The 27,687-nt window shown below is 45.1% G+C and overlaps 1 protein-coding gene across 2 annotated transcripts in view; it reads right to left on the bottom strand.

Annotated features, from left to right (window-relative positions):
- The window catches only part of DNAI1 (dynein axonemal intermediate chain 1), a 148,110-nt gene that overhangs the window by 36,485 nt on the left and 83,938 nt on the right, over nucleotides 1-27,687 (bottom strand). For both annotated transcript variants that reach the window (XM_087958757.1, XM_087958756.1), the window contains exons 15-18: nucleotides 23,353-23,440; nucleotides 20,868-20,947; nucleotides 12,937-13,085; nucleotides 11,315-11,414 (exon numbers count right to left, since the gene is read on the bottom strand). In XM_087958757.1, the coding sequence (XP_087814883.1) occupies nucleotides 11,315-11,414; nucleotides 12,937-13,085; nucleotides 20,868-20,947; nucleotides 23,353-23,440 (417 nt within the window). The remainder of the gene's footprint in view (nucleotides 1-11,314; nucleotides 11,415-12,936; nucleotides 13,086-20,867; nucleotides 20,948-23,352; nucleotides 23,441-27,687) is intronic.

The raw sequence follows: 27,687 nt of genomic DNA, 5'->3' as shown, positions 1-27,687 counted from the left end.
TGAGTCAGAAACCAAGACGATAGCAGCCGAGCAAAAATGTGATGACCCTGCCAATTGATGGAGTAGGGAAGAAAGGTAAGTAGAGGAGGGATATCAAACAGAGGAGCCCTCTACTCCCAGGGAGCATCTCCTGCCCTGGACGGCTGCTGGTCCATGCTATGGTCCTTCTCATCACTTTAGAGCAGGGGTGTCAAACTTGATGTCATTGAGGGTCGCATCAGGGTTGTGTTTGACCTTGGGGAAGGGGCGGCAGGATGGTCATGGGCAGGGTGGCCAGCTCAACGTCACTCATGTCAGGGGCACCTGTGGTGGCCAAGGACTTCCCTGAGACCCTCCCTCCGTCTCATTATAATCCTCCTTCCTTCCTTCCTTCCTTCCTTCCTTCCTTCCTTCCTTCCTTCCTTCCTTCCTTCCTTCCTTCCTTCCTTCCTTCTCCTCCTCCTCCTCCTCTCACCTCATTCCCTTCTAGCATTGACGATGTTCATGAAACGTCTGCAAGAAAACCACCAAGCTCAGAGAGCACCAAGGACCCCACATTCCTTCCTTCCTTCCTTCCTTCCTTCCTTCCTTCCTTCCTTCCTTCCTTCCTTCCTTCCTTCCTTCCTTCCTTCCTTCCTTCCTTCCCTCCCTCCCTCCCTCCCTCCCTCCTCCTCCTCCCACTTCATTCCCTTCTAGCATTGACGATGTTCATGAAATGTCTGCAAGAAAACCACCAAGCTCAGAGAGCACCAAGGACCCCACATTCCTTCCTTCCTTCCTTCCTTCCTTCCTTCCTTCCTTCCTTCCTTCCTTCCTTCCTTCCTTCCTTCCTTCCTTTTTCTCTTCTTTTTCCCTCTCCTCTTCACTTTCGTTTCCTTCTTCTTCCTTCCCCTCTTTCCTTCTTTTTCCTTCCTTGCTCTCTTCTCCTCTTTCCTTCTTTTTCTTTCTCTTTCCTCTTTCCCTTTCTCCTTCCCGCTCCCTTCTTGCGTGCTCAAATGCAAAAGGGGAAGGAATCCTTTCTCCTTTTGTTTTTAGTTTGTTTTCGATCAACCTCTGCCAGCAAAAAAAGGGGCCTGAGGGGGCTGCGTGCGCATGTCCCCCCCGCCATGCCCCATTTTTAGCCGTGGGCGGGTTCTTCACTGTTTCCAGGGTGGCCCCATGGCCCAGATCCAAGCATCCCATGGGCCTTGAGTTTGACACCCCTGCATTAGAGGGCCTTGGAGACTGACCGATGGCGAGCAAATGGATCTGAACAGACTTCATCCAACAGAAGAAATGTTCGGAAACCAACCCAAAACTCGGAGAACTTCATCCTACACCTGAGCTACGGATATTCCCCACTGTTGCAAAGAGAAATGTTGTTTTCCAAAGCAGCAGAAGTTGAGACAGGAAGCAATGGATGGAAAGCGAACAGAGAGAGAATGTCATGCCCTGAGGGGGAGATGGAGCAGCTGACAGGGAGTGGGAGTGTGGCTCCGGTGGCTGTGGAGGAAAGTGGGGAAGGGCGCAGTCTGGCTGGGCATTCAGAGGAAGACCCAGGGACACCCCCTCTTCATCCTAGGGCACGCAGGGAGGAACGGAGAAGGAAGCAACGTGGCTTACGGGAGAGAAAAGGGCCCTGATCCCTTTCCTTAGTTGCAGCTGGGAGAACAGGGTATAAGTGGGGCGTTTGCACACAGCTCCTTGCTGGAATCAACGAGTGCATTATTTTGGTCAAGGCTTGGTTTTGGCTTCCTCCCAACTGTTGGTGCTGCATTATCTTGTGGAAGTCTGCAATTTATCATCCTGGCCTGCCGTGTTAATTACTTCAGTGTGGTTTGTGTTGGTTTTTTTTTTAATTTCTAATTATCTTTATTTGGGTTAGGACTGTATTTCTTCCCTTTGTAGACTGTTTTTGGAAAAGTTTGATCTCCAGCCGAGGATAATTGGACATTGGGGCCCAAGTTGGAGGCATTAAAGCAGGGTGAGATTCAAATTTTTTAACAATCGGTTCTGTGGGCATGGCTTAGCTGGTGGGAGTGGCTTGGTGATCATGTGACTGGGTGGACATGGCTTGGTGGTCATGTTATTGGCTGGGCGTGGCCAACTCAATATCACTCACATCGAGGCACGCATCTCCTCGCCTGGCTTCTCATGACTGTGGGGATGCTGCAAGAGTCGTAAGTGTGAAAAACAGTCATAAGTCACTTCTTTCAGTGCCATTGTAACTTTGAATGGTCACTCCACACAAGCAAAGTACCAGCAAAGGAGGGGAAAAAAAACTCCAGAGAAGTTCCAGAGACAGGAAGTCTAGTCCTGCCAAGAACGTAATAAGGGTTAACGGAGTGGCAGTTTCTGTAAGCAACACCAGAATGTTTCCTTCCTGCCTTCCTTACAGGATTAGGCCAGTAATTTCTTCTCACAACCGGTTCTCCAAACTGCTTAGAATGTTAACAACAGGTTCTAGCGAATAGGTGTGAACCGGTAGAATCCCACCCCTGCATTAAAGGGAATTTATTCTACTTTTGTGACTTTGTCATTTTTGTGCCACGCCCTAGTCATCACAGAGAAAAACTAAGGAGAAACTTCCTAACAGTGAGACCGATTAACCAGTGGAACAGCTTGCCTCCAGAAGGTGTGGGTGCTTCATTGCTGGAGGTTTTAAAAGAAGGGACTGGCCAACCACTTGTCCGAAATGGTCTAGGGTTTCCTGCCTGAGCAGGGGGTTGGACTAGAAGACGTCCAAGGTCCCTTCCAGCTCTGTTATTCTGTATTCTTTTTTTAAAAAAATATTTTTTGATTAATTACATTTCTTAGTGCTTAATACACATTGTGTTTAATTTGCTTAACAATACATATTACATTCTTAATCTCCACCCCTTTTTTTCCCCAACCACTGACAAAATAGATTCCACTATAGATAATGTTTTGTTTCATTTTCAACGTCAATCTATTCATTTCTGCACCGTCTAGTATCTTCTTAGTTATCTCTTCATCTCGTGGTGTTCCTTCATTTTTCCAGCATTGCGCCAACACGATCCTGGCTGCTCTCAAAACATGCAATAGGAAACACATACTTTTCTTATCCAGTTTACCTGATGTTATACCCTAATAAAAATAGCTCAGGTTTAAAATCTACATGGTTTCTAGTCGTCTTTTCTAGCCATTGATGTATTTTTTCCCCAAAAGATTGTTTGTTTGTTTTTTTGCTTTACTACAAGTCCACCACATATGACAGTATGTGCCCTTTTTTTTCATTACATTTCCAACATTTGTTATTGTGATGCCCCAGGGTGGGATACAAAAGCTACAATGTCACAGAAACAGGTGAAGTCCCTTTAATTCCTTCAACTTGGCTTTAAAGGTCCAATTATCATTGACTGGAGAAAAAGAAAACTCCCCCACAAACAGTTGCAAAAAGGAAGAACTTCCGTTCAAACTCAAAATACATACAAATTATAAATAGAAAAAAAACAACACAAACCACACTGAAGCAATTAATGAGTCACGGCAGGATAAGGGCTTGAAGACTCCACACATATCAAAATACACACACTGGGAAGGAGGCCAGAAATCAGATAAGAACTGACAGACTAGAAATATTTCCACACTTTGCTTCCAGCACTGACCCATGCGCAGTTTGTCCTTCTAAACAGTCCTCGCAGCTGCAGCCCATGAAGGGGATCAAGGCCCTTTCCTCCCCCGTAGACCACGCCACCCAGGTTTCTCCCTTATCCACTCCTCCCTGCGTGCCCTAGGATGAAGAGGGGATGGGCCTGGGTCTTTCTCTGAATGCCCATCCGGCCTGTGCCCTTCCCCAGCCTCCTCCACGACCTCCAGAGCCATACTCCCACTCCCTGTCGGCTGTTCCTCCTCTCCCTCGGAGTCAGACTCCAACAGGGGCATGACGGTTATTCTGTATTCTGAGGACAGACTCTGGCCTTGAGACACAGTCTACCCTTTCCTACAGAATTCAAAGAAGCGAGTGAGGTGGTGTTTTTTTTGCTGCCTCTGGGCCGCTGGGATTTGCTGCCTGTGTGTTTCACACTTGCAAGGGGAAAAGTGATGGAATCTGGAAGCCTTAATTGAACTCACACCACTCTCCTTATTTGCAGGGAGTTTCAAAAACCGGAAGGCCAAAAACAGACACGCAGCTTGTCTATCGGGTCTACTACTACCAGAGAATAAGGAGTGTGTCAGAGATTTTCCCACTGTTAGTCAAGGCATTTAATTGATTTTTAAGTGTTAAGTCCGGCTTGCGTAGGAACAAATGACTCAATAAACCCACGCCACTCCAGCTTTCGGCTTAAATTAACTGCCTCAGAATAACGGAATAACAGATTGGAAGGGGGCTTGGAGGTCTTCTAGTCCAACCCCCAGAGGGATGGAGTTCCCACAAGTTCTGGTGGCAAGTTGTTCCACTGGTTAATTCTTCTAACTGTCAGAAAGTTTCTCCTTAGTTCTCTGTTGCTTCTGTCCTTGATTAATCAGAGTAGAATTAATCAGAATTAATCAGAGTAGAGCTGGAAGGGACCTTGGAGGTCTTCTAGTCCAACCCCCTGCTCAAGCAGGAGACCCCATACCATTTCAGACAAGAGACTGTCCAGTCTCTTCTTCAAAACCTCCAGTGATGGAGCACCCACACCTTCTGGAGTCCAGCTGTTCCACTGGTTAATTGCCCTCACTGTTACGAAGTTTCTGCTCAGTGCCAGCTTGCTCGTCTCTTGAATGTGTTCGAAACCAGGCCGTGGGAGAAACATATCAAATTCCCCTGGCACGAGCGGCGGGCAAGCGCACACTAGTGTGCAAAGCTCCATGCGTGCCAGTGCAGGCGCCCTCCCTTCAACCACCCTCCACTGACATGAGCTTCACACACAAGGGCTGCCACTCATGCCAGTGGAGGTTGGCAGGCGAGAGCAAGCACCGTCCGCTCGTACCTGAAGCTCCATTCACACGAGTGGAGGGCACCCGTGCACACCACACACAAATGGAGGTGTGTGTGTGTGCGTGGGTGCCTGCCACTCATACAGACACACACACACACACACACACACAGCTCGCGCCAGGCTGGGCTACCAAGGTGGAAAGGTTGGGGACATCTGCCCTAGACAGCATTTCGTTCTCTGATCTTCCAAGGCTCATTCCCAGATGAGGGGACCGGAGACATCTGAAGAACGGTTGTAGGAACTGGGCCTGGCTAGTCTAGGGAAGAGAAGGACCAGGGGAGACATGATAGTAGTCTTCCAATATTTGAGGGGTTGCCCAAGAAAGGAAGAAGGGGTCAAGCTATTCTCCAAGGCACTTGAAGGCCAGATAAGGAACAATGGGTGGAAATTGAACAAGGAGAGATTCAACCTGGAAATAAGGAGGAATTTTCTGACAGGGAGAACCATCAACCAGTGGAACAGAAGTTGCCCATGGAAGTTGTGGGAGCTTCATCCCTGGAGGCTTTCAAGAAGAGACTGGACTGCCATCTTATGTGGGGGATTGGACTAGATGACCTACAAGGTCCCTTCCAATTCTCTTATTCTGTTTTCTTCTTCTTCTTCTTCTTCTTCTTCTTCTTCTTCTTCTTCTTCTTCTTCTTCTTCTTCTTCTTCTTCTTCTTCCTCTTCCTCTTCCTCTTCCTCTTCCTCTTCCTCTTCCTCTTCCTCTTTTTCTTCCTCCTCTTCTTCTTTTCTTTCATTCTTTCTTTCTTTCCTTCCTTCCTTCCTTCCTTCCTTCCTTCCTTCCTTCCTTCTTTCTTTCTTTCTTTCATGTTGTAGGGTCTCCTGCTTGGCCCGGGGTTTGGACTAGATGACCTACAAGGTCCCTTCCAATTCTTTTATTCTGTTCTTTCTTTCTTTCTTTCTTTCTTTCTTTCTTTCTTTTCTTTTCTTTTCTTTTCTTTCTTTCTTTCTTTCTGAAATGATATAGGGTCTCCTGCTTGGCCAGGGGGTTGGACCAGATGACCTACAAGGTCCCTTCCAATTCTTTTATTCTGTTCTCTCCTTCCTTCCTTTCATCCTTCCATCCTTCCTTCCTTCCTTCCTTCCTTCCTTCCTTCATCCTTTCTTCCTTCCTGTTTATTTATTTATATTTTTATTTATTTATTTATTTCATGGTGTAGGATCTCCTGCTTGTGCAGGGGGTTGGACTAGATGACCTGCAGGGTCTCTTCCAATTCTGTTATTCTGTTATCTCCTTCCTTCCTTCCATCCTTCCTTCCTTCCTTCCTTCCTTCCTTCCTTCCTTCCTTCCTATTTATTTATTTATTTATTTATTTATTTCATGGTGTAGGGTCTCTTGCTTGGGCAGGGGAGTTGGACTAGATGACCTACAGGGTCCCTTCCAACTCTGTTAATCGGTTAAACCATGACAGACGTGCGCGTGGAGTTTCTCTAGCCCTCCATGAAGGGGAGACGAGAGAACCACAGTCGTGGGTCTGGTGTTTTCAGCTCTGTGGAGGGAGTGTTGATTGAGCCCTCTAGTCCACAGTTCCTGAAGGAAGATTTATTCCCGGCCTGAAGTTTCCGCCCGAAGATCTATCGCCGATTCGCGACTGGTGGGAAAAGGTGAGGCATCCGGGGACATTTTCCTGCCGGTTTGCTTCAAATCAACCTTACTCTTTCCAGAATGAAGAGCAAGCAGAACAGCTTCTCAGACAGGACCGCTGAGCAGAACTCCAGACAAATTAGATTAAGGAGGGAGAAAGATCTGCTGAGGTGAGATAAAAGATTTTTTTTTTTACGCTTTCACAATTTCAGGATTGCTGCGCAAGGCCTGTTGCAGAGAGACGTCCATCCAAGAGGTCCTCAAAAGTCCAATTGTCCATTCTGAAGCTGGCCTGACTGAGACCATCTTTGGGGCTTCCGTGTTGTTGCAGTGGAGATGAGATATTAGCACCAGATGCTTCCATGCTGCCACATTCTTCAGCGTGGGAAGATTGGGGGGGGGGAATTGCATGGACCATATGTGGTTAGACATAATATCATTTTTCTTTCAAATCAAGGTCATGTTATTTCTGCACCTGGGTGAGAGCATGTCTCAAGTTGTGACGGATGGTGATTGGGGCATGTGATGGAATGAGGGGTGCAGGGGGTGGATTTGTCATTTTTACTTATTGGTGGGCAACCCGGAACTTTCAGATTTGGGTTTTCCCAGATGTGTCACTACTCAAATAAAAAGGAAACTTTTGAGAAAATGCCTGTCTCAGGGTTTTTAATTGGAGTTGGGTTTTTCTGCAAAGTTGACAGAGGTGCGGGTTTTGTAGCCAGAACAAAATAGTTTTTTGTTTTTTTTCTGGGAACCAAGGACATTCCCATAGGTGGCTGAAGAGAGGAGGGGTGATGTCACCAGGCAACCAGACAGCGTCTTGATTGGACCCTGTGACTGGTTGTTTGAGAAAGGGGGAATGACTTTAATTGGTGAAAACCGCGGGAACCTTCAGAATCGGTTTTCACCAGTCTGTGTGCCAAAATCTTAAGTCCAATCAACCTGTTCTTTGAGGTATCTGCTTGCCTCGGAGTTCGGTTTGCTTTGGGTGTATTACTTGGAACCCTGACACCAATCTTTTATGAATGTGTTCTATCTCTTTCGGACAACCTTGTCTGATCAAAGGCCGAGCAAGATCAGACCTGATTTAAATAAGGGATGGAATCTGAACAAGGAGAGATTCAACCTGGAAATAAGGAGAAACTTTCTGACAGGGAGAACCATCAACCCGTGGAACAGAAGTTGCCCTCGGAAGTTGTGGGAGCGCCATCACTTGAGACTTTCAAGAAGAGATTGGACTCTCATCTGTCAGAAATGGTGTAGGGGTCTCATGCTTGGGCAGGGGGTTGGACTAGATGACCTACAAGGTCCCTTCCAACTCTGATTATCTGTTATCTGTTAAACTTGGATGGGAAAAACCAGGAAACCCTAAGAGCTTCTAGGCTAGACTGGGAAAAAGGCAATGGCTGACTATCTCCATAGGTTTGCCAGGAAAGCTATGTGGATGGGGGTTGGGAAGCACCCAGCCTGGCAGGGAGAAAGGGTCAAGTAAGGAATTAGCCTGGAGTCATTGCACAATTGCAAAAGCACCAGGTCCAAACAGCCTTAAGTTCATCCGTCCATTTGTAGGATTGATATGCCACCTACTTGCCCTCAGTAATTGTCGGCGGCTTATAACCAATAAAACCCCTCACACATATACTGTGATGACCCAGGGTGGGACACAAAACAAACGCAGTCACAAAAAAACAAGTGAAGCCCCTTTTATTCCTTCACTTTGCTTCCAAGCTCCGAATATCTTTGACGGAAGACAAAAAAAAAACCTCCCATACAGTTACACGAAGAAGGAAAGAAGCAACACAAACCAGGCAAGATGAGGGCTGGAGGACGTCCACATATAACACACACTGGGAAGGATGCCAAACTCAGAGAGGAACAATAAACTAGAGATATTTCCATGCTTTGTTTCCAGTACGCAGGTCCAAACTCTTATTCAGTTGTCACACCTGCAGCCCATGAAGGGATCAAGGCCCTCTCCTCCTGAGTAGACCAGTTTCTCCCTTATCCTCTCCTCCCTGTGTGCCCTAGGATGGAGAGGGGTGGGCCTGGGTCCTCCTCTGACTGCCCAGCTGGTCTCTGCCCTTCCCCAGCCTCCTCCCCAACCTCCGGAGCCACACTTCCACTCCCTGTCGGCTGTTCCTCCTCTCCCTCTGAGTCAGTCTCCACCAGGACAACATTCAATCAAAGGAGCCACTTCATGGGCTCCATCCCACTCTGCATTCCCCAGGCCCCCTGGCAGAACTCGGCCTTCAAAGCCTTGCAAAAAAGTGCCAGAGTAGGATCCAGTCTAATCTCTGCAGGATGATGTTTGGAAGGGAGGGAGTGTTCTGACTCAAACCTTGTTCCAAGGAAACAAACGGAGGGAACAGCAAAACCTTTGAATGATTCTTTACGAATTCCTTCCCGTTTAAAAGGCTGTTTCAAACTACTTGTCTCGGATAAGAACGAGCCTTGCCAAGGTGGGGCAAGGCTGCCAAGAACACCAGATAACGTTACTAAGAAATATTTCAAACACAAAGCGTCTCCAAACACCAACCAAGATATCCCGAATGTCCACAAGGCTTGAGTGCAAAAACTTATTTGCTTCCTGCAAAGAACTCCGGTTTCTCAGCTGGCTTTTATCTCTTAAGGGAGGGGCCATTACTTTGCAGCCTTACTCCCAAGTTGCCTGTGCTGCTGCAGCTGCTCTTTCCTTCGAGCAGTCCTGCGTGCACGCGCACTGGGCACAGGCTCCTCGGGGGCCTCTTCAACACTGCTGCCAGCCTCCACAATCTCCAAAGGCAGCACTCCACTCCCTGATGGTCCTGGCCCCATCATCTGAGTCCTCGCTCTCCGAGACCTCAGCCATCCGCACCTGATGTCGGCGAACCACAACAGGGAGCCACCATTGAGAAGGCCCTTCATCTGGATTCTGCCAAATGTACTTCCTTCAGGGATGGAACCAGGGGTGGGATTCTACAGGTTCGCACCTATTCGCTAGAACCGGTTGTTAACCTTCTAAGCAGTTTGGAGAACTGGTTGTTAGAAGAAATTACTGGCCTAATCCTGTAAGGAAGGCAGGAAGGAAACATTCTGGGGTTGCTTACAGAAACTGCCACTCCGTTAACCCTTATTACATTCTTGGCAGGACTAGACTTCCTGTCTCAGGAACTTCTCTGGAGTTTTTTCCCCCTCCTTTGCTGGTACTTTGCTTGTGTGGAGTAACCATTCAATGTTACAATGGCACTGAAAAAAGTGACTTATGACCGTTTTTCACACTTACGACTGTTGCGGCATCCCCACAATCACGAGAGGCCAGGCGAGGAGATGTGTGCCTCGATGTGAGTGATATTGAGTTGGCCACGTCCAGCCAATAACATGACCACCAAGCCACGCCCACCAACTAAGCCACGCCCACAGAACCAGTTGTTAAAAAATTTGAATCCCACCCCTGGATGGAACCCACAACATTCCTTGCCTCCCCACTCTAATGGCTGGGGTGGATGTGACTGGTCGCTCAGATAACCTGATCCCAAGCCATGGAGGACTTTAAAGGTGACAATCAGCACTCTGAATGTCTATGGAGTTTGTCAGCCATCCAGATCATGGTTGTCCCAAAGGTGCTTTTTTCAAGAGGCAACTGGACTTTCTGGGTTTTCTCTGAAGATGTTTCACTTCTCATCCAAGAAGCTTCTTCAGCTCTGACTATGACAAAAATGCTTACAAACCATCGGCATAGACAAAATCCTTATCAGTTAATTGCAAAAAGTGGCTTTACTTGGGAACGTATACATCCTGAGATAAGACCTTTAACACCATCACATATTCACCTTGGGAAAGACTCTATGGGTGCATAAAAAGGCTCTAAACATCTGGGTGACTGTGAGACATAATAATAATAATAATAAACAGTGGGCCACTTGGTTAGCTGCCACCGGAAGATTGCCCCGACTGACTACAAGCAACGGCGTGACAAAGTAGCAACAAATGGAACATTGGAAGATCTACAAGAGATGCCATTGGTTGCAAGCAAGAACTGGTGGGACCATAAAATAAAGGAAGTCGTAGAAAAGGAAGGAGTTAATTTGCTCTGGGACTTTAGAATTCAGACAGACAGACAACCACCTGCCACGTAACACCCGGGACTTAACAACTGTCGATAAGAAAGCCCCAAAAAGTCTGAATAGTGGATGTGGCAGGACCTGGAAACCACAGAATAACAGAAAATATAAAGGCCTGCAAATAGAAGTAGAACAACGGTGGCAAAAGAAAGCAACCGGAGCACCAATAGTGATAGGCGCTTTGGGTGCAATCCCAAAAAACCTGGAGCACCACTGGAACACCTTTGGCAATTGACAGGCTGCAAAAGGCAGCTGCAAAAGGCAGCTTCACCTGGAAAAGCTGGAGACCTTTAACACCATCCAACATTCACACCTGCCTATCCCAGGTCCCTGGGAAGGGCTCGAGAGGTGGATAAGAATGTCAAATTCAGTTTAAACTCTGACTTTACAACGAACCGTTAAGAATAGAGCCCTATTCAAACAGCATCGGCGTTGACAAAATCCCCATCGGCCAATTGCAGAAGGCAGCTTTAGTTGGAACAGTTTACATCTGAACACAACTGATAATCTTTAACACCATCCAAGAACACAACAATATTAATCTTTCGGCACTTGACTTTGTTGCGGGAATTATTGAAACGATGTGCGTAGTTGGGGAATATGATGGTCTTAGAGCCCGCTGGGTTCTTCCTTGCTCTCACTTGTACCACTAAGGTCCCTCTTGCCTTCTTCACCTGCTGGAATCCCAGGGTTTATCCCACGCCGGGGGGGGCCCCTCTTACCTTCCCGTCGGTGGTTACAGCCGCAAAGACGGTGGAGGAATAAGGCGCCCAAGCCACGTCGCCAACTGCAGAATTCAGGTCGTAGATAAACATGGGTGTCCTGCAGACAGGAGAGGCGACAGGTCAAGTGGAGCTGCAGGATTTTCTCTTGCCCAAGGAGGGGAAAGCTCTCGTAGGACCAGGGGAAGTCCGAATACGGATGGCCCTGGCTAAAAACTAGGTCAGGCACCCAGGGAAAGCTGGTTGTAGAGAGAAAGCAGAAAGCAAAGCAGGAAAGTTACAACTCGGGAGATGTTTTCTAGAAACTAAAGCCATCAAGAAGCACCACCGAGAAGTTCCCTAAAAGGAGAACAAGATCCCCAGAAATCAAGATCAAGGGAGGCACTAATACCACACTCTATAAAGCTGGCCCACCCCTGTGGAGGAGCTCCAGCTATGACCATGGTTTTGTGGTTGGTCCAAGATGTGTAGTGTTGTGGCCCTCTAGCTGCCAGCAGAGCTGGGGGAGGAATCGGACTACGAGGAGGTTGGGGAGGATCTTGGGCCAGTGCTGGAGCCTGATGGCTGCTCTGCATTGGACACAGAGATAGAGCCAGGGCCATCGGACATTTCCCAGCCACCGGAGAGGCAGCTGCCTTCGGAGGTTGCGATGAGTGAGGAGGAAGAATAGCTGGGGCCTGTTGCAGACGCACGTATGCACACAGCTGTTAGGAGAGGGGAACAACGGAGGACAATGAGCTGGCTCGGGAAGCAAAGCACACACTTGGATGGCCCCTCCCTGGCTGGGGAATAAATAGGAGGAAAGGTGAGGGGCTGTCATAGGAAACAACAGTTTGTCTTTCTGAAGATTTTGCTCATTATGTTTCGTGCCATAAAGGCTGCTTGGCCTAGCCACGATCGCAAGGAACCGATAAGGTCTGTTACTGCCGTTAACTCAAGAAGAGGTTGGACTGCCATTTGTCAGAAATGGTGTAGGGTCTCCTGCTTGGGTGGGGGGGGGGGTTGGACTAGATGACTTACAAGGTCCCTTCCAACTCTGATGATCTGTTATCTGTTTAAGGACTCTTGCCTGGACCTTTTGGTGGGTGAATGCCATTCATTCACAAAAGGTAAATAAAGAAGGGGGTTTTCGTGACAAGGAATCTGTTTCTTGCTTCTGCTAAGGCTGGGTCAGAACATGTGGTCCATGTCAACTCCTAAAATATTTCTCTGGTCTTTTTAGAGTTGCCAACAGAAAGGGACGGGGGAGCAGTGCAGCAGCTTGGAAACCGAAACTGCATTCCATCAATGTTTTCAAAGATAGTAACTAGATAACCGAAGTTTCTGCCTTGCAAAATTCTAACTGGAGAGCATGACTGATGACTCTGGGCTACGGAGGTGTCCCATTGGAGAATATGAATTATGATACACCCAGGGGGTGGGGGAAAACGAGGGTCAAGGGTGAAAATGAATTGTGTGTCTCAGAGTCAGCTACACCTAGGCAGTGCCGGACATGTTAACTCCCAATAAATTTTTTTGAAGTTTTGGAAGTTTGGCTCGAGACTCGTGATTCAAATGGGGGTAACTGCCGGAATCCTGACAGCCCACCTGGAAGGGTGCAGACTTTGGCTGGAGGCACCTACTTGATGGTGTGATCCCAGATCTTCACAGTCCAGTCCGAGCTGCAGGAAATGAAGATCTTGTTGTGGAAGGGGTTCCAGCGGACGGCATCCACCGCCATGTGGTGAGCGTGGAAGATATCCAGGAACTGGCTCGAGTAGGTCTTGGAGCACTGCAAATTCACAGGAAGGGGATTATATGGACTGTTTCCTAGTATGATTTGATTGCTTATTGTACCCTATGACTATCATTAAGTGTTGTACCTGATGATTCTTGACTCTTGATGAATGTATCTTTTCTTTTAGGTACACTGAGAGTATTTGCACCAAAGACAAATTCCTTGTGTGTCCAATCACACTTGGCCAATAAAAGAATTCTATTCTTTCTTTCCTTCCTTCTTTCTTTCTTTCTTTCCTTCTTTCTTTCTTTCCTTCCTTCCTTCTTTCTTTCTATATCTATCTATCTATCTATCTATCTATCTATCTATCTATCTATCTATCTATCTATCTGATTTGATTGCTTATTGTAACCTATGATATTAAGTGTTGTACCTGATGATTCTTGACTCTTGACGAATGTATCTTTTCTTTTATGTACACTGAGAGCATTTGCACCAAGACAAATTCTTTCATTTTCTTTTTCTTTCTTTCTTTCTTTCTTTCTTTCTTTCTTTCTTTCTTTCTTTCTTTCTTTCTTTCTTTCTGTCTTTCTTTCTTTCTTTCTTTCTTTCTTTCTTTCTTCTTTCTTTCTTTCTTTCTTTCTTTCTCTCTCTCTCTCTCTCTCTCTCTCTCTCTCTCTCTCTCTCTCTCTCTCTCTCTCTCATTCTCTCTCTTTTCTCTCTCTCTGATTTGATTGCTTATTGTACCCTATGACTATTGTTAAGTGTTGTACCTGATGATTCTTGGCTCTTGATGAATGTATCTTTTCTTTTATGTACACTGAGAGCATTTGCACCAAAGACAAATTCCTGGTGTGTCCAACCAGACTTGGCCAATAAAGAATTCTATTCTATTCATATTTATTATTCTTTCCTATTCCTTATTCTGTTCTGTTCTATTCTATTCTTCTATTCTATTCTATTCTATTCTATTCTGTTATTCTATTCTATTCTATTTTCTATTCTATTCTTATTCATTATTCTATTCTATTCTATCTGGCTTTCATGTGTAAAGTGGGACTAGGACTCACAGTCTCCTGGTGATTGGCCCAAAGTCACTCAGGTGACTTTCATGCCTGAGGCAGGACTAGAACTCACTTAAGTCCTCAACTTAAGACCACAATTGGGCCCCAAATTTCTGTTGTTAAGTGAGATATTTGTTAAGTGAGTTTTGCCCCTTTTATGACCTTTCTTGCCAGAGTTGTTAAGTGAATCACTGCTGTTGTTAAATGAGTCACGTGATCATGATGTGAATTTGGCTTCCCCGTGGACTTGGCTTGTCAGAAGGTTGCAAAAGGGGACCACATGACCCCTCCCGGGGACGGTGCAACCGTCGTAACTGTGAGTCAGTTACCGAGTGTCTGAATTTTGATCACGTGATCAATGTGATTCTGCAACGGTCGTAAGTGTGAAAAACGGTGATAAGTTGCTTTTTTCCCGTGACATCGTAACTTCGAATGGTCACTAATGAACTGTTGTAAGTCAAGGACTACCGATCGATAAATACGGTGTTTTCCCAAAAATAAGACCCTGTCTTGTATTTTTTTTGCCCCCCAAAAAGGCACCAGGTCTTATTTTGGGGGGATGTCATCCACTGACGAAGCTCACTTGCGTGCGTGACTCCCGGCCTCCTTGTCGCTGTCAGAGGCCTTCAGGAACTTCTTCTGCAGCTGGCAAGGCATTCCTGAAGGCCTCTGCGATGGATAACAGAGCTCTGGATCGATCCAGAGCTTTATTCTCAGCTCCAGAGGCCTTCAGGAAAGCCTTGCCAGCCTTGCCGGCTGCAGAAGAAATGAGCCAGCAAGGCAGGTATCGGGGGATGCAAGGCCTGGCTTACACCTGTCCAAAGGAAAGTAGTAGGGCAGCTCCACACACCCCAAACTCACCCTAGCTTAATTTTTACCTGTCCATTGTGGATTGGGAGGGATCTTAATTAGGGCTTATTTTGGGGGTAGGGCTTATTTTGGGCGCACGTTTAAAAAAAATTCAAGCTAGGACTTACTTTCAGGGTAGGTCATCTTTTTGGGGAAACAGTGTAAAATAAAGATTTTTTTTTTTAATCCCGCTCCCTTCCTCTCCCTTCCTCTCTTTTTCCTCTCTTTTTTCTCCAACTCCAGTTCTTCCTTCAGATTCCTCAGAAGAAGAATCAGAGGTTCTGGAATGTTCTTTTTAATGCGCCTCACGTATTCTTTACGACTTATGCAACCAAAGGCCTTAAAAGGAATCAATTAAGAAAGAAAGAAAGAAAGAAAGAAAGAAAGAAAGAAAGAAGTCTTGAATTTTCCTGCTTTCTCCATTTCACCAGGTGTCTTGAATCTATCGCCATGGTCTGAAAGCAGCTTATTCCGCTTTTTATATTCAGCTCCAGGTGCGGCTTTATTCCTCTTTGTAAGATCTTAAGCAAAAACTTTGTTTACGTAAGCCGTTCAGGCAACAGTCTGCATATTTTTGTGCATTTACCTTCCTTCCATACATAGAGATTTCTGCAGCCCACATAGTCTTGTTCTATATTTATTGAAATAGAGTTGTTAGCATTTAAATGGCTCCTTCAATCGTATTTCAACTGCATCTGGCATTTTCCAATTTGACAAGAGCTGGCTTCTTTCTTTCTTTCTTTCTTTCTTTCTTTCTTTCTTTCTTTCTTTCTTTCTTTCTTTCTTTCTTTCTTTCTTTCTTTCTTTCCTTCCTTCCTTCCTTCCTTCCTTCCTTCCTTCCTTCCTTCCTTCCTTCCTTCCTTCCTTCCTTCTTTCTGTCTTTCCTTTCTTTCTTTCCTTTTTTCCTTCCTTTTTCTTTTTCTTTCTTTCTCTCTCTCTCTCTCTTTCTCCTTCTTTCATTTTTTCTGAAATGGGGTAGGGTCTCCTGCTTGGGCGGGGGGTTGGACTAGATGACCTACAAGGTCCCTTCCAACTCTGTTATTCTGTTTTCTTCTGTCTTTCTTTCTTGCTTGCTTTTCTTTGCTTTTCTTTCATGCCAGTATATATACTCTCTCTACAGATATTTCTCTCATTCTATAATCCTATCTTTAAGGACATCACTATAGAGTTTTCAATCTTCATTTAGTTCTATTAGATATTTTCCATGATTGAGTAATCTTAATTTAGCTGTGATTTCGGTAATTTCCTTAATCTTTCCTTTCCTTTCCTTTTAAAATCTACAGTTTTATTGCTATTTCCCTCTATTTGTTAGGGCTTTCAAGTGAGTTAATCCTGTCCCTTCCTTGCATGACCTAAAGCCCACATCATGCATTGTAAGTTTCATTGCTAAAAGAGTCCATTCTCCATCTTCCCTGAGTATCATGATAGCTTCATAGCTGTACTTTGAATTTTGAACTTTGAAAACTTTGAAAAAACTCTGAAAGTTTTTTCCCCCTCCCATTTTTGATCTCATTATGACTCCTCATTCCACAGGTTCTCTTTTATATTCTCAATAAGGTTACTAAATTTGTTCCTCACATTGATCTTTTATTCTAACTTATCTCAAAAAAAAACAAAACAAAACCCATTTTTTTTAAACAAACCATATATGGAAATTGTTAGGGATAACATTGTTTACCCTAACTGGTTTGGGTAAAAATAATAAATATGGAATCATGGTTTGTCAGATAAAGTGTATGTGACTTTAAGCTAAAGGAATGTAATTAAGGGTGCAGTTGTAAAAGTACTATATAAGCAGCAAGGCACTCTCTGGCTTACTGAACCCTAATTACTGGCTGGCTTATTGAAGACTGCGTTCTTGCTGGATCGGGGAGGAGAAGAAGTGTTGGATTACTTTGAAGATATTTCTCAATGGAGAGAAGATAAGTTTTGGACAGATTTATTATATGTGTACTGACACTGGCTATTCGACACGGACTTTGCAATTAGAGTATCCTCGACAAGACTTGACTGAATTTGGTATATGACTAATGGACTGTTTATTTGACTATGCTATAATTCTTAAATGGAATAAACAATATTTTTGATAGCACAAGCGTATCTGTATTTTTACTGCGTGTTAACTAGAAAACTTATCTCACACATTTACCTGTCTTCCTATCTGACTTCACTGCACGTTCTGTTTAGTTTGTTTTCCTTAACACCCGTTGGGGAATCCAGGCTTAACAGAAATGACATCTTGACCACGGGTGGGATGCAAATATTTTTACTACCAGTTCTGTGGGCGTGGCTAGGTGGGTGTGGCCATGTGACTGGGTGGGTGTGGCTTTTTTTGCAGCACACACACGTACCCTGCGCTCAGGGTCTCAGGAAAGCCACCTAGGCGAAGCAGGAAACTGATCGTTGGGAGCAAGAAAGAGAGAAATAGTTGTTGTTTTTTTATTACCAGGTGGGCTGAATGGTAATATTTTTTTACTACCAGTTCACTCGAACCGGGCCGAACTGGTAGAATACCACCACTGATCTTGACTGATTTTTCTCCATTCTAAAGCCTAAAAAAACCACAGAACAGAATAACAGCGTGGGAAGGGACCGTGGAGGTCTTCCAGTCCACCCCCTGCTCAAGCAAATGATTGTCCAGTTTCTTCTTTTAAAAACCTCCAGCGATGGAGCAACCCACAACTTCTGGTGGCAAGCTGTTCCACTGGTTAAATTGTCCTCACTGTTAGGAAGTTTCTCCTTAATTCCAGTTTGCTTCTCTCCTTGAATAGTTTCCATTCTTTGTTTCTTGTCCTGCCTTTCTGGTGCCTTGGAGAATAATTTGACTCCCTCTCCTTTGGGGCAGCCCCTCAAATATTGGAAGACTGCTATCGTGCCCCCCTAATTCTTTTTTTTTTTTCATTCAACTAAAATATATTCTTTATATATTTTAGTCTCCAGCCTCCTAATCAGCTTTATTGCTCTTCTCTGCACCACTCCAGAATCTTAACATCTTTTTTGTATTGTGGCAACCCACAGGATTTAAAAATAAAATAAAAAATACATAGCACTTATAATTTTAAGACAACCAGTTTGGTGTGCTGGTTAACGCATCATGAGCCGCGATAGCGCAGTGGTTAAAAGGCAGCATTGCAGGCTACTTCTGTTGACTGCCAGCTGACTGCAGTTTGGCAGTTCAATTCTCACCAGCTCCCGGTTGACTTAGCCTTCCGTCCTTCAGAGGTCAGTAAAAGGAGGACCCAGCTCATTGGGGGCGATATGCTGACTCTGCTTCGAGAGGGCTGTAAAGCACCGCGAAGTGGTATAGAAGTCTAAATGCTATATTCATGATCACTGTCATCTTCTTTTAACGACTCCATAATCCCTTGCGGTGTAGAGCAGTGGCCCCCAACCTTTTTTGTCCCACGGACCGGATACCGGCATCACAAAATGATCCACGGCCCGGTACCGGCATCAGCACGCACGACCAAGGCAAGGCGAGCCAAGTGACCGGCCAGCCAGCCGTCCCCCGCTTCTCCCCGCCACCTTCAACTCCTCCTTTGTACCTTTGTCAATGGGCTTTTCGGGCTCTTTCTTAATCTCCTCCTAACGCGAGACTCCACCGCCATCGGGACGGCTCTTCGTTCGAAGCCACCACCCCCTCGACGAAACTAAGGCGCGAGGATTCCTTCAGCACCCAAACGCCGCTTTCCAACCGACGACCGACAACCTCACCCGGAAGCACTTTCTCAAGCGCCCTCGAAACAAGATGGCGGCGCCCACTTCTTTGCGGCCCGGTAAAAAATGATTCACGGACCAATACCGGTCCGGGGCCCGGTGGCTGGGGACCACTGGTGTAGAGTCTGGGCAACTGAATGGAGCTAGTAGAATGCTTACTGGCCGGATGCCCTTCCTGTCACCAATGCGGAGTTTTTTCCCCCAGCAGCTATATTCTCAGTGTGCCCAGAGAGAAAAATATCTGCCTCTTACCTGGGATCGAACTCACAGCCTCCTGATTGTGAGGTGAGAGCTCCACCACTAGGCCGCCTCACCACTCCCTATTTGCTATATTGCTATCAGCCTAGAAACTGGGAGACTGTGGGTTTTAGGCGTGAGGCAGGGGGTCAACTGGGTGACTTTAAGCCAGTCACTCACTTTGAGACCTAGGAGGAAGACAATGGCCAACTACTTCCAAAAATCTTGCCAAGAAAAGGGAGAGGGGAGGGAAGAGGGAAGAGGGGAGTGGAGGCAACAATTCATAACTCCCACCAGATGCCCAAAATATTTAACAATAACAACATCCCCGTTAATGAAATCACTTGGACTGAACTGCAAATGGCAGCATTACTAGGAACAGCCTACATTCTAAGATGATGCCTGTCATACCCCTGTTGGAATCTGATTCCAAGGGGGAGGATGAGTAGCTGACAAGGAGTGGGAGTGTGGCTCCGGTGGCTGTGGAAGAAACAGGGGAAGGGCACAGTCCAGCTGGACCTTCAAAGGAAGACCCAGGGCCTCCCCCAGGGCACGCAGGGAGGAACGGAGAAGGGAGCAACATGGCTTACGGGAGAGAAAAAGGCCCTGATCCCTTTCATTAGTTGCAGCTGGGAGAACAGAATATAAGTGGGGCGTTTGCACACAGCTCCTTGCTGGAAGCAAAGTGTGCATGATCTTTGTTGAGACTTATCTGGGTTTTGGTGTCCTCCCAACTGTGGGTGCTGTGTTATCTGGTATAAGTCTGCAATTTATCATCCTGGCCTGCCGTGTTAATTACTTCAGTGTGGTTTGTGTTGTTGTTTTTTTAAATTTCTAATTATCTTTACTTTGGATTCAGGCTACATTTCTGCCCTTCGTAGACTGTTTTTGGAAGAGTTTGATCTCCAGCTGAGGATAATTGGACATTGGGGGGCCAAGTTGGAAGCACTAAAGGGAATTTATTCTACTTTTGTGACTTTGTTATTTTTGTGCCATGCCCCTTTGGGTCATCACGATACCTTGAACACCTTTATATAACAACATCTGCCTCCCCAGGTCCTTTGAAAGGACTCAATAGGTAGAGAAAAATGTCAAACCCAGTCTGAACACCTGGCTGACGGTGCCACAAATCATCACAAGTCGGCTGAAGGCTTAAGTTAGCAACGGTGATCCAAGAATATTTCCAAAACGATTCCCCAAAATCAAAGAGGGTGATGATCCCAAGAAGGATGCCATAATTAAAGATTAACCTTGTTCTGACCCAGCTCCCCAAACACGACAAACCGTCTGACGTGAACTCAAAAGATTCCTTTATTAGGCACGCCGGCAACCCCAGCAAAAACATTTACCTCGCACGCTAACATTTGGCCTGGCGGGGAGATAAATAGTTGTCTGCCACATCTATTCATCTCTTCCCCCCGACTTTTATCCCCAGAACTCAGGTGGGGCTTCACTAGCAGTGGTGGCTCTTCCGTCCCAAGGACCAGCCCATAGATTTCCACTGTTCTCCTCTCCTCTGCCTTCTGTGCATCTGTGTGTCAGGCACTGGACCCAGCTGTTCCTCCTCTTCCTCATCAGCCACCTCTGGACCTGGGGGCTATTGACTCCCCATCTGAGAGCTGACGGACGGCCTAGGCTCTGCCCCTCTCTTTCTCCCTCTCTCTCTCTCCCTCCCTCCCTCTCTCTCTCTCTCTCTCTCTCTCAGGCAACAGGCAAAAACAAACTTATTGTATTCAGTCCTCTGATATCATCAATCAGTCCCAAGCCTTAAGACCCCTCCTTCCGAAATCCACTAGTGTCATGCATTCCCAATTTTTCTAGCACTTCCCACCTGTTAAGGAGGTATTTACCTGCTGCATTTAGGTGAGGCTCGTAAATGCCTGAGACACTTTTCTTGACAAGGGAAGGAGGCCACCTGTGCTCCGTGACCAGAAAATGCAACCCAGTTTTACAAGAAAGTTTCTCTTACCTTGTAGATTTTGCCTTCCTCGGTACCCACTAGGAACAGATAATCAATCTTCTTGTGAAAATCAAAGGAAGTCCCACAACCTGTTTGGCAAACCAAGAAAAAAAATACAAATAAGGCAGCAAAATATTTGGGGGCATATTTTGGCTAGGCTTGGATCGACATGAGGCCTTTGGTGAAGCAAAAAATATACAGGCTTTTTTTTTTTGAGCTGTTGGAAACATCCAATTTCAGGATGACCACATCTGCCAGGGAACCAGCTGTTTTCCTGTCCACCCTTCCTCTACCACCACACACCAGCAATGTGAGTGAGAAGATGGTCAACCACATGGAGATGTGGCTGAGCGTTTAGTAACCTTTTTTATTTTCATGGGAATTTGCTCAGGAATCTCCCCAAACCAAAGGAAGGACATACATTTCTTAAGCCAGAATGAATGGAATGGAATGGAATGGAATGGAATGGAATGGAATAGAATATTGGAATGTAGAAGAAGAGGAGAGGAGAGGAGAGGAGAGAGGAGAGGAGAGGAGAGGAGAAGAGAAGAGAAGAGAAGAGAAGAGAAGAGAAGAGAAGAGAAGAGAAGAGAAGAGAGAAAAAGAGAATATTGGAATATAGAATGGATGGAATGGAATGGAATGGAATGGAATGGAATAGAATAGAATAGAATAGAATAGAATAGAATGGAATGGAATGGAATGGAATGGAATGGAATGGAATGGAATGGAATGGAATAGAATAGAATAGAATAGAATAGAATAGAATGGAATGGAATGGAATGGAATGGAATGGAATGGAATGGAATGGAATGGAATGGAATGGAATAGAATAGAATAGAATAGAATGGAATGGAATGGAATGGAATGGAATGGAATGGAATGGAATGGAATGGAATGGAATGGAATGGAATAGAATAGAATAGAATATTGGAATGTAGAAGAAGAGGAGAGGAGAGGAGAGGAGAGGAGAGGAGAGGAGAGGAGAGGAGAGGAGAAGAGAAGAGAAGAGAAGAGAAGAGAAGAGAAGAGAAGAGAAGAGAAGAGAAGAGAAGAGAAGAGAAGAGAAAGAAGAGAAAAGAAGAAGAGAATATTGGAATATAGAATGGATGGAATGGAATGGAATGGAATAGAATAGAATAGAATAGAATAGAATAGAATAGAATAGAATAGAATAGAATAGAATAGAATAGAATAGAATAGAATATGAATTAGGAATAGAATATGAATTAGGAATAGAATTGAATAGAGCTGGAAGGGACCTTGGAGGTCTTCTAGTCCAGCCCCCTGCTCAAGCAGGAGAATCTATACTATTTCACATAGGTGACTTGTCCAGTCTCTTTTTAAAAACCTCCAGTGATGGACCACCCATGATTTCTAAAGGCAGGCTCTTGAATTTTTCATCCATGAGCTACAGAGGCTCCTTCATCGGATTAAAGGGAACTGCATCCAGGTGAAGCCACTTTTGGAGACTCCAGAAACGATCCTTTGGCTTCGTTTGAAGACCTTCCAATCAGGAGAGAGGCCTCTTCTTTCTCCTCACTGCTCACTGGGATTTTATGGGGCCATGGGCGTTTGTTAACAGCACTTACTCCTAAGGAGTCCTGTCTAGAATTACTACTTTGGGTGCAGATAACAGAGAAAAATGAAGGGAAATTCAGACTGTATCAAGGAGTCCTTGGTGCTCTCTGAGCTTCATTGTTTTCTTGCAGACATTTTATCACCCAACTAGGGAACATCATCAGTGCTAGAAGGGAGGGGGGTTTGAAGGGAGGAGGAGGAGGAGGAGGAGGAGGAGGAGGAAGAGGAGGAGGAGGAGGAGGAGGAGGAGGAGGAGGAGGAGGAGGAAGAGGAGGAGGAAGAGGAGGAAGATGAGGAGGGGGAGGAGGAGGAGGAAGAGAAGAAGAAGAAGAAGAAGAAGAAGAAGAAGAAGAAGAAGAAGAAGAAGAAGAAGAAGAAGAAGAAGAAGAAGAAGAAGAAGAAGAAGAAGAAGAAGAAGAAGAAGAAGAAGAAGAAGAAGAAGAAGAAGAAGAAGAAGAAGAAGAAGGGGACTGTGGGGTCCCTGGTGCTCTCTTAGCTTAGTTGCTTCCTTGCAGACTTTTCATTACCCAACTAGGGAACATCATCAGTGCCAGAAGACAGTGGTGTTTGCAAAGAGGAGGAGGAGGAGGAAGAAGGAAGGGTGGGACTATGGGGTTCTTGGTACTCCACCTCTTCACAACCCCTCCCCCCTTTCTAGCACTGATGATGTTACCTAGTTGGGTAATAAAATGTCTACAAGAAAACCACTAAGCTCAGAGAGTACCAAGGACCTCACAATTCTCCTCCTGTTCCTGCTCCTCCCCTCCACAAACCCCCCTCCCTTCTAGCCCTGATGATGTTACCTAGCCAGGCAATGAAAGGCCTGCATGAAAACAACCCAGCTCACAGAGCACCAAGGAGCCCACCGTTCAATCCTGAGCCACCAAGATTTTCCTTCGACTGGAGGCTTTACCGATGGTGTGCAGCTGGAGCCCCTCCGGTCCTTCAATCGTGGTTCCTTCAACCAGCAGCTTGATGATATCTGTGTGGACCAGCTCATTCTGTTGGGAGAAGGAAGATCAGAGCATTGTTGGAAGTCCACGAGAGAAAAGCTTTGAAACAGGAACATTTTCAGAGGGATTAAAAAGGAAGGAAGAGGAGGAAAGTGCTGAATGCTTCCTGAAGGGGCCCCCAATAACTTATGGAAGGACAGTGATAATGGGAACATGGTACATGTTCCATGGTGTCCTAGCAGACACCCATCTAGGTCACGGGTGTTCAACCTTGGCAACTTTAAGACTAGTGGACTGAAGTCCCAGAATTCCCTAGCCAGTCTGCATGACCCAATTAGGCAACATCAACATTATTGAGTTTGTCATCTGCACCTCTATCACTGTCTGGTTTGGTTCTGCAACCTTACAAGACAGACACAGACTCCAGGGAGTGATTAGGACTGCAGAAAAAACAATGGCTTACCAACTTACCTTCCATGGAGGACCTGTATCCTGCACAAATCAAAAAGAGGGCTGTGGAAATATTGACAGACCCCTCACATCCTGGACATAAACTCCTACCCTCAAAATGACACTTTAGAGCACTGCACACAAAGACAGTTTTTTTCCTGAATGCCATCACTCTGCTAAACAAATAATTCCCTCAATGCTGCCCAACTATTTACAAACTCTGCACTACTATTACTGTTAATCTTCTCATCACTTATTATCACCCATCCCCTCCCACTTGTATGACTGTGACTTTGTTGCTTGTATCCTTACGATTTATATTGACTGTTTCCTAGTATGATTTGATTGCTTCTTGTACCCTGTGACTATTATTAAGTGTTGTACCTGATGATTCTTGATGAATGTATCTTTTATGTACACTGAGAGTATTTGCACCAAGACAAATTCCTTGTGTGTCCAATCACACTTGGCCAATAAAGAATTCTATTCTATTCTATTCTATTCTATTCTATTCTATTCTATTCTATTCTATTCTATTCTATTCTATTCTAATTCTAATTCTAATTCTAATTCTATTTTTCATTCCTCTATTCTATTCTATTCTATTCCATTCCATTCCATTCTATTCTAATTCTATTGTACCCTATGACTATCGTTAAATGTTGTACCTGATGATTCTTGACGAATGTATCTTTTCTTTTATGTACACTGAGAGCATTTGCACCAAAGACAAATTCCTTGTGTGTCCAAACACACTTGGCCAATAAAGAATTCTATTCTGTTCTATTCTATTCTAATTCTAATTCTATTTTTCATTACTCTATTCTATTCCATTCCATTCTATTCTAATTCTATTGTACCCTATGACTATCATTAAGTGTTGCACCTGATGATTCTTGACTCTTGACGAATGTATCTTTTCTTTTATGTACACTGAGAGCATTTGCACCCAGACAAATTCCTTGTGTGTCCAATCACACTTGGCCAATAAAGAATTCTATTCTTCCTTTCTCTTTCTTTCTTTCTTTCTTTCTTTCTTTCTTTCTTTCTTTCTTTCTTTCTTTCTTTCTTTCTTTCTTTCTCTCTCTCTCTCTCTCTCTCTCTCTCTCTCTCTCCTCTCTCTCTCTCAACAATGGCTACCAACCTGCCTTCAATCAAGGACCTGTATACTGCATGAATCAAAAAGAGGGCTGTGAAAATATTTACAGACCCCTCACATCTCAGACATAAACTGTTTCAACTCTTACCCTCAAAACGACGCTATAGAGCACTGCACACCAGAACAACTAGACACAAGTTTTTTCCTGAATGCCATCACTCTGCTAAACAACTAATTCCCTCAACACTGTTCAACTATTACAAAGTCTGCACTACTATTACTATTAATCTTCTCATCACTCCTTATCGCCCATCCCCTCCCACTTGTGACTGTATGACTGCAACTTTGTCGCTTGTATCCTTATGATCTATATTGACTGCTTCCTAGTATGATTTGATTGCTTATTGTACGCTATGGCTATCATTAAGTGTTGTACCTGATGATTCTTGACTCTTGATGAATGTATCTTTTCTTTTATGTACACTGAGAGCATTTGCACCAAAGACAAATTCCTTGTGTGTCCAAACACACTTGGCCAATAAAAGAATTCTATTCTATTCTATTCTAAACATTGCTAGAAGAGAGTAAACCTTGGTCTTGGTTCGTTTAACGTTCCCATCAACCACGTCAGAGCAAACCATCGGTATATAAACAGACAGCAAGAGCAGGAGCACTTAGACTTCTATACCGCTTCACAGTGCTTTTACAGCCCTCTCTAAGCGGTTTACAGAGTCAGAGAGCCTATTTTACAATACAACGAAACAATAGTTTACAGAGCCTATTGACCCCCAACAATCTGGGTCCTCATTTTACTCGCCTCGGAAGGAGGGAAGGCTGAATCAACCTGGAGCCTGGTGGGATTTGAACTGCCAAATTATAGGCAGCTGGCAGGCAGGAGAAGTAGTCTGCAGTACTGCACTCTGACCACTGCACCACCACGGCTCATCAAACTTTTTGCCTTTTTAGCACTGATGATATTCCCTAGTTGGATAATGAAAAGTCTGCAAGAAAACAACAAAGTTCAGAGAACACCAAGGACCCCACTGTCATCTTCCTCCTCCTCCTCCTCCTCCTCCTCCTCCTCCTCCTCCTCCTCCTCCTCCTCCTCCTCCTAGGAAACCCCACTCCCTTGTAGCCCTGATGGTGTTACCTAGTTGAGTCATGAAATGTCTGCAAGAAAACTACCAAGCTCAGAGAGCACCAAGGACCCCTTGATAAGGTCTGAATTCCCTGGTGGCTGGGGAATTCTGGGACTTGAATTCCACAAGTCTTAAAGTTGCCAAAGTTGGACGAGTCTAGGACTAGAACTCACCGTCTCCTGGTGAATGGGCCAAAGTCACCCAGCTGCCATTCATCCCTGAAGTGGGACTAACAGTCTAACCTGATTTTTAGCCTGGTGCCCTAACCACTAGATCAAATTGGCTTCTACCAGACACTTAAGGACTCCAGTAAAGGATTCACAGTCACAGAATAAATAGAAAAAATCTTTGTTCAAACACTGAGAGTGTCAGGGCTGGAAGGTGATGTGCTCTCGAGATGTCGCTTGGTTGGTTTTGGGTTAGCATAATTTGTTTTGCATGGTTTACGGATCAGGGATACGGGACCCAAGCCAACCGAGTTGCACGGCATTAACAATTAAACAAGCGATGGCTTAACGCAGCAGCCAAAAATAATAATAAATACCCCTAAAGGGCTACAATTCCCTTCCTTTTAGCCAGAGGGTTGGTCCAGATTTATGGGCAGGCTGAGCTGAGTCTGCACGGATCATTCATCTTATAAATTGTTATCTTTCCCTTTGTTGGATTTCAAAAGTCTTCAAAAGGATGAATGAAAAAAAAAAAAAAAGCATTATAGTTTCACTCCCCGTGAAAAACCTCCCCAAAAAACACAGCTCAGATCTCTCGTTTCAAGAACGAAGTCCCCATATCTTTATTTTGGGGAAATGGCTGCGGGGATCTGAATAAGTTTTGCATAATGGGAGAAGAGTTCTCCACTCCTCTACTCGTTGCAGAATACCTTATGCCACCAGACTTGAAATTTTAGGCTTAGACAACCTAGAACTACGCCGCCTTCAATCCGACCTAAGTATACTACATAAAATTATCTATTGCAATGTCCTACCTGTCAATGACTACTTCAGCTTCAATCAGAACAAGACAAGAGCACACAATAGATACAAATTCAAGGTAAACCACACCAAACTCGATTGCAGAAAATACGACTTCAGCAACAGAGTGGTCAATGCCTGGATGTTCTGACCCAAACACTTTCCCAAGGGAACAGAAACCTTACGAATCCCCAGTCAAAAGGCTGCTGCAAGCTAATTAACTTTGATAAGCACGAGCCTTGCCAAAACTGTGCGAGGCTGCCAAGAATAACAGATAAGGTTACCTAGAAATATTTTACAAGAGTCTTCAAATACTAACTAAGATACTGCAATGTCCACGAAGCTGAGTTTCGAAACGTCTTTGCTTCCTGCAAAGGACGTCCGATTCACAGCTGGCTTTTATCTTCTTGAAGGAGGGGCCACTACCTTGCAGCCTTACTCCCAAGTCGCCCATGCTGCTGTAACTGCTCTGTCCTATGAGCAACCCCCGCGCGCACACGCACACTTGGCACAGGCTCCTCAGGAACCTCCTCATCACTGCTGCCAGCCCCCACAATCTCTGAAGGGAGCAGTCCGCTCCCTGATGGTCCTGGCCTCTCATCTGAGTCCTCGCTTTCTTCAGCTGTCCGCACCTGCTGC

This window comes from Notechis scutatus, chromosome 2, assembly GCF_049901735.1.
Source record: "Notechis scutatus isolate UNSWTSFEM ecotype Mainland chromosome 2, rNotScu1.2, whole genome shotgun sequence".
NCBI classification, from domain to species: domain Eukaryota; kingdom Metazoa; phylum Chordata; class Lepidosauria; order Squamata; family Elapidae; genus Notechis; species Notechis scutatus.
Note: the sequence above shows the minus strand (reverse complement) of the source record. Positions and strands in the feature narration are given on the sequence as shown.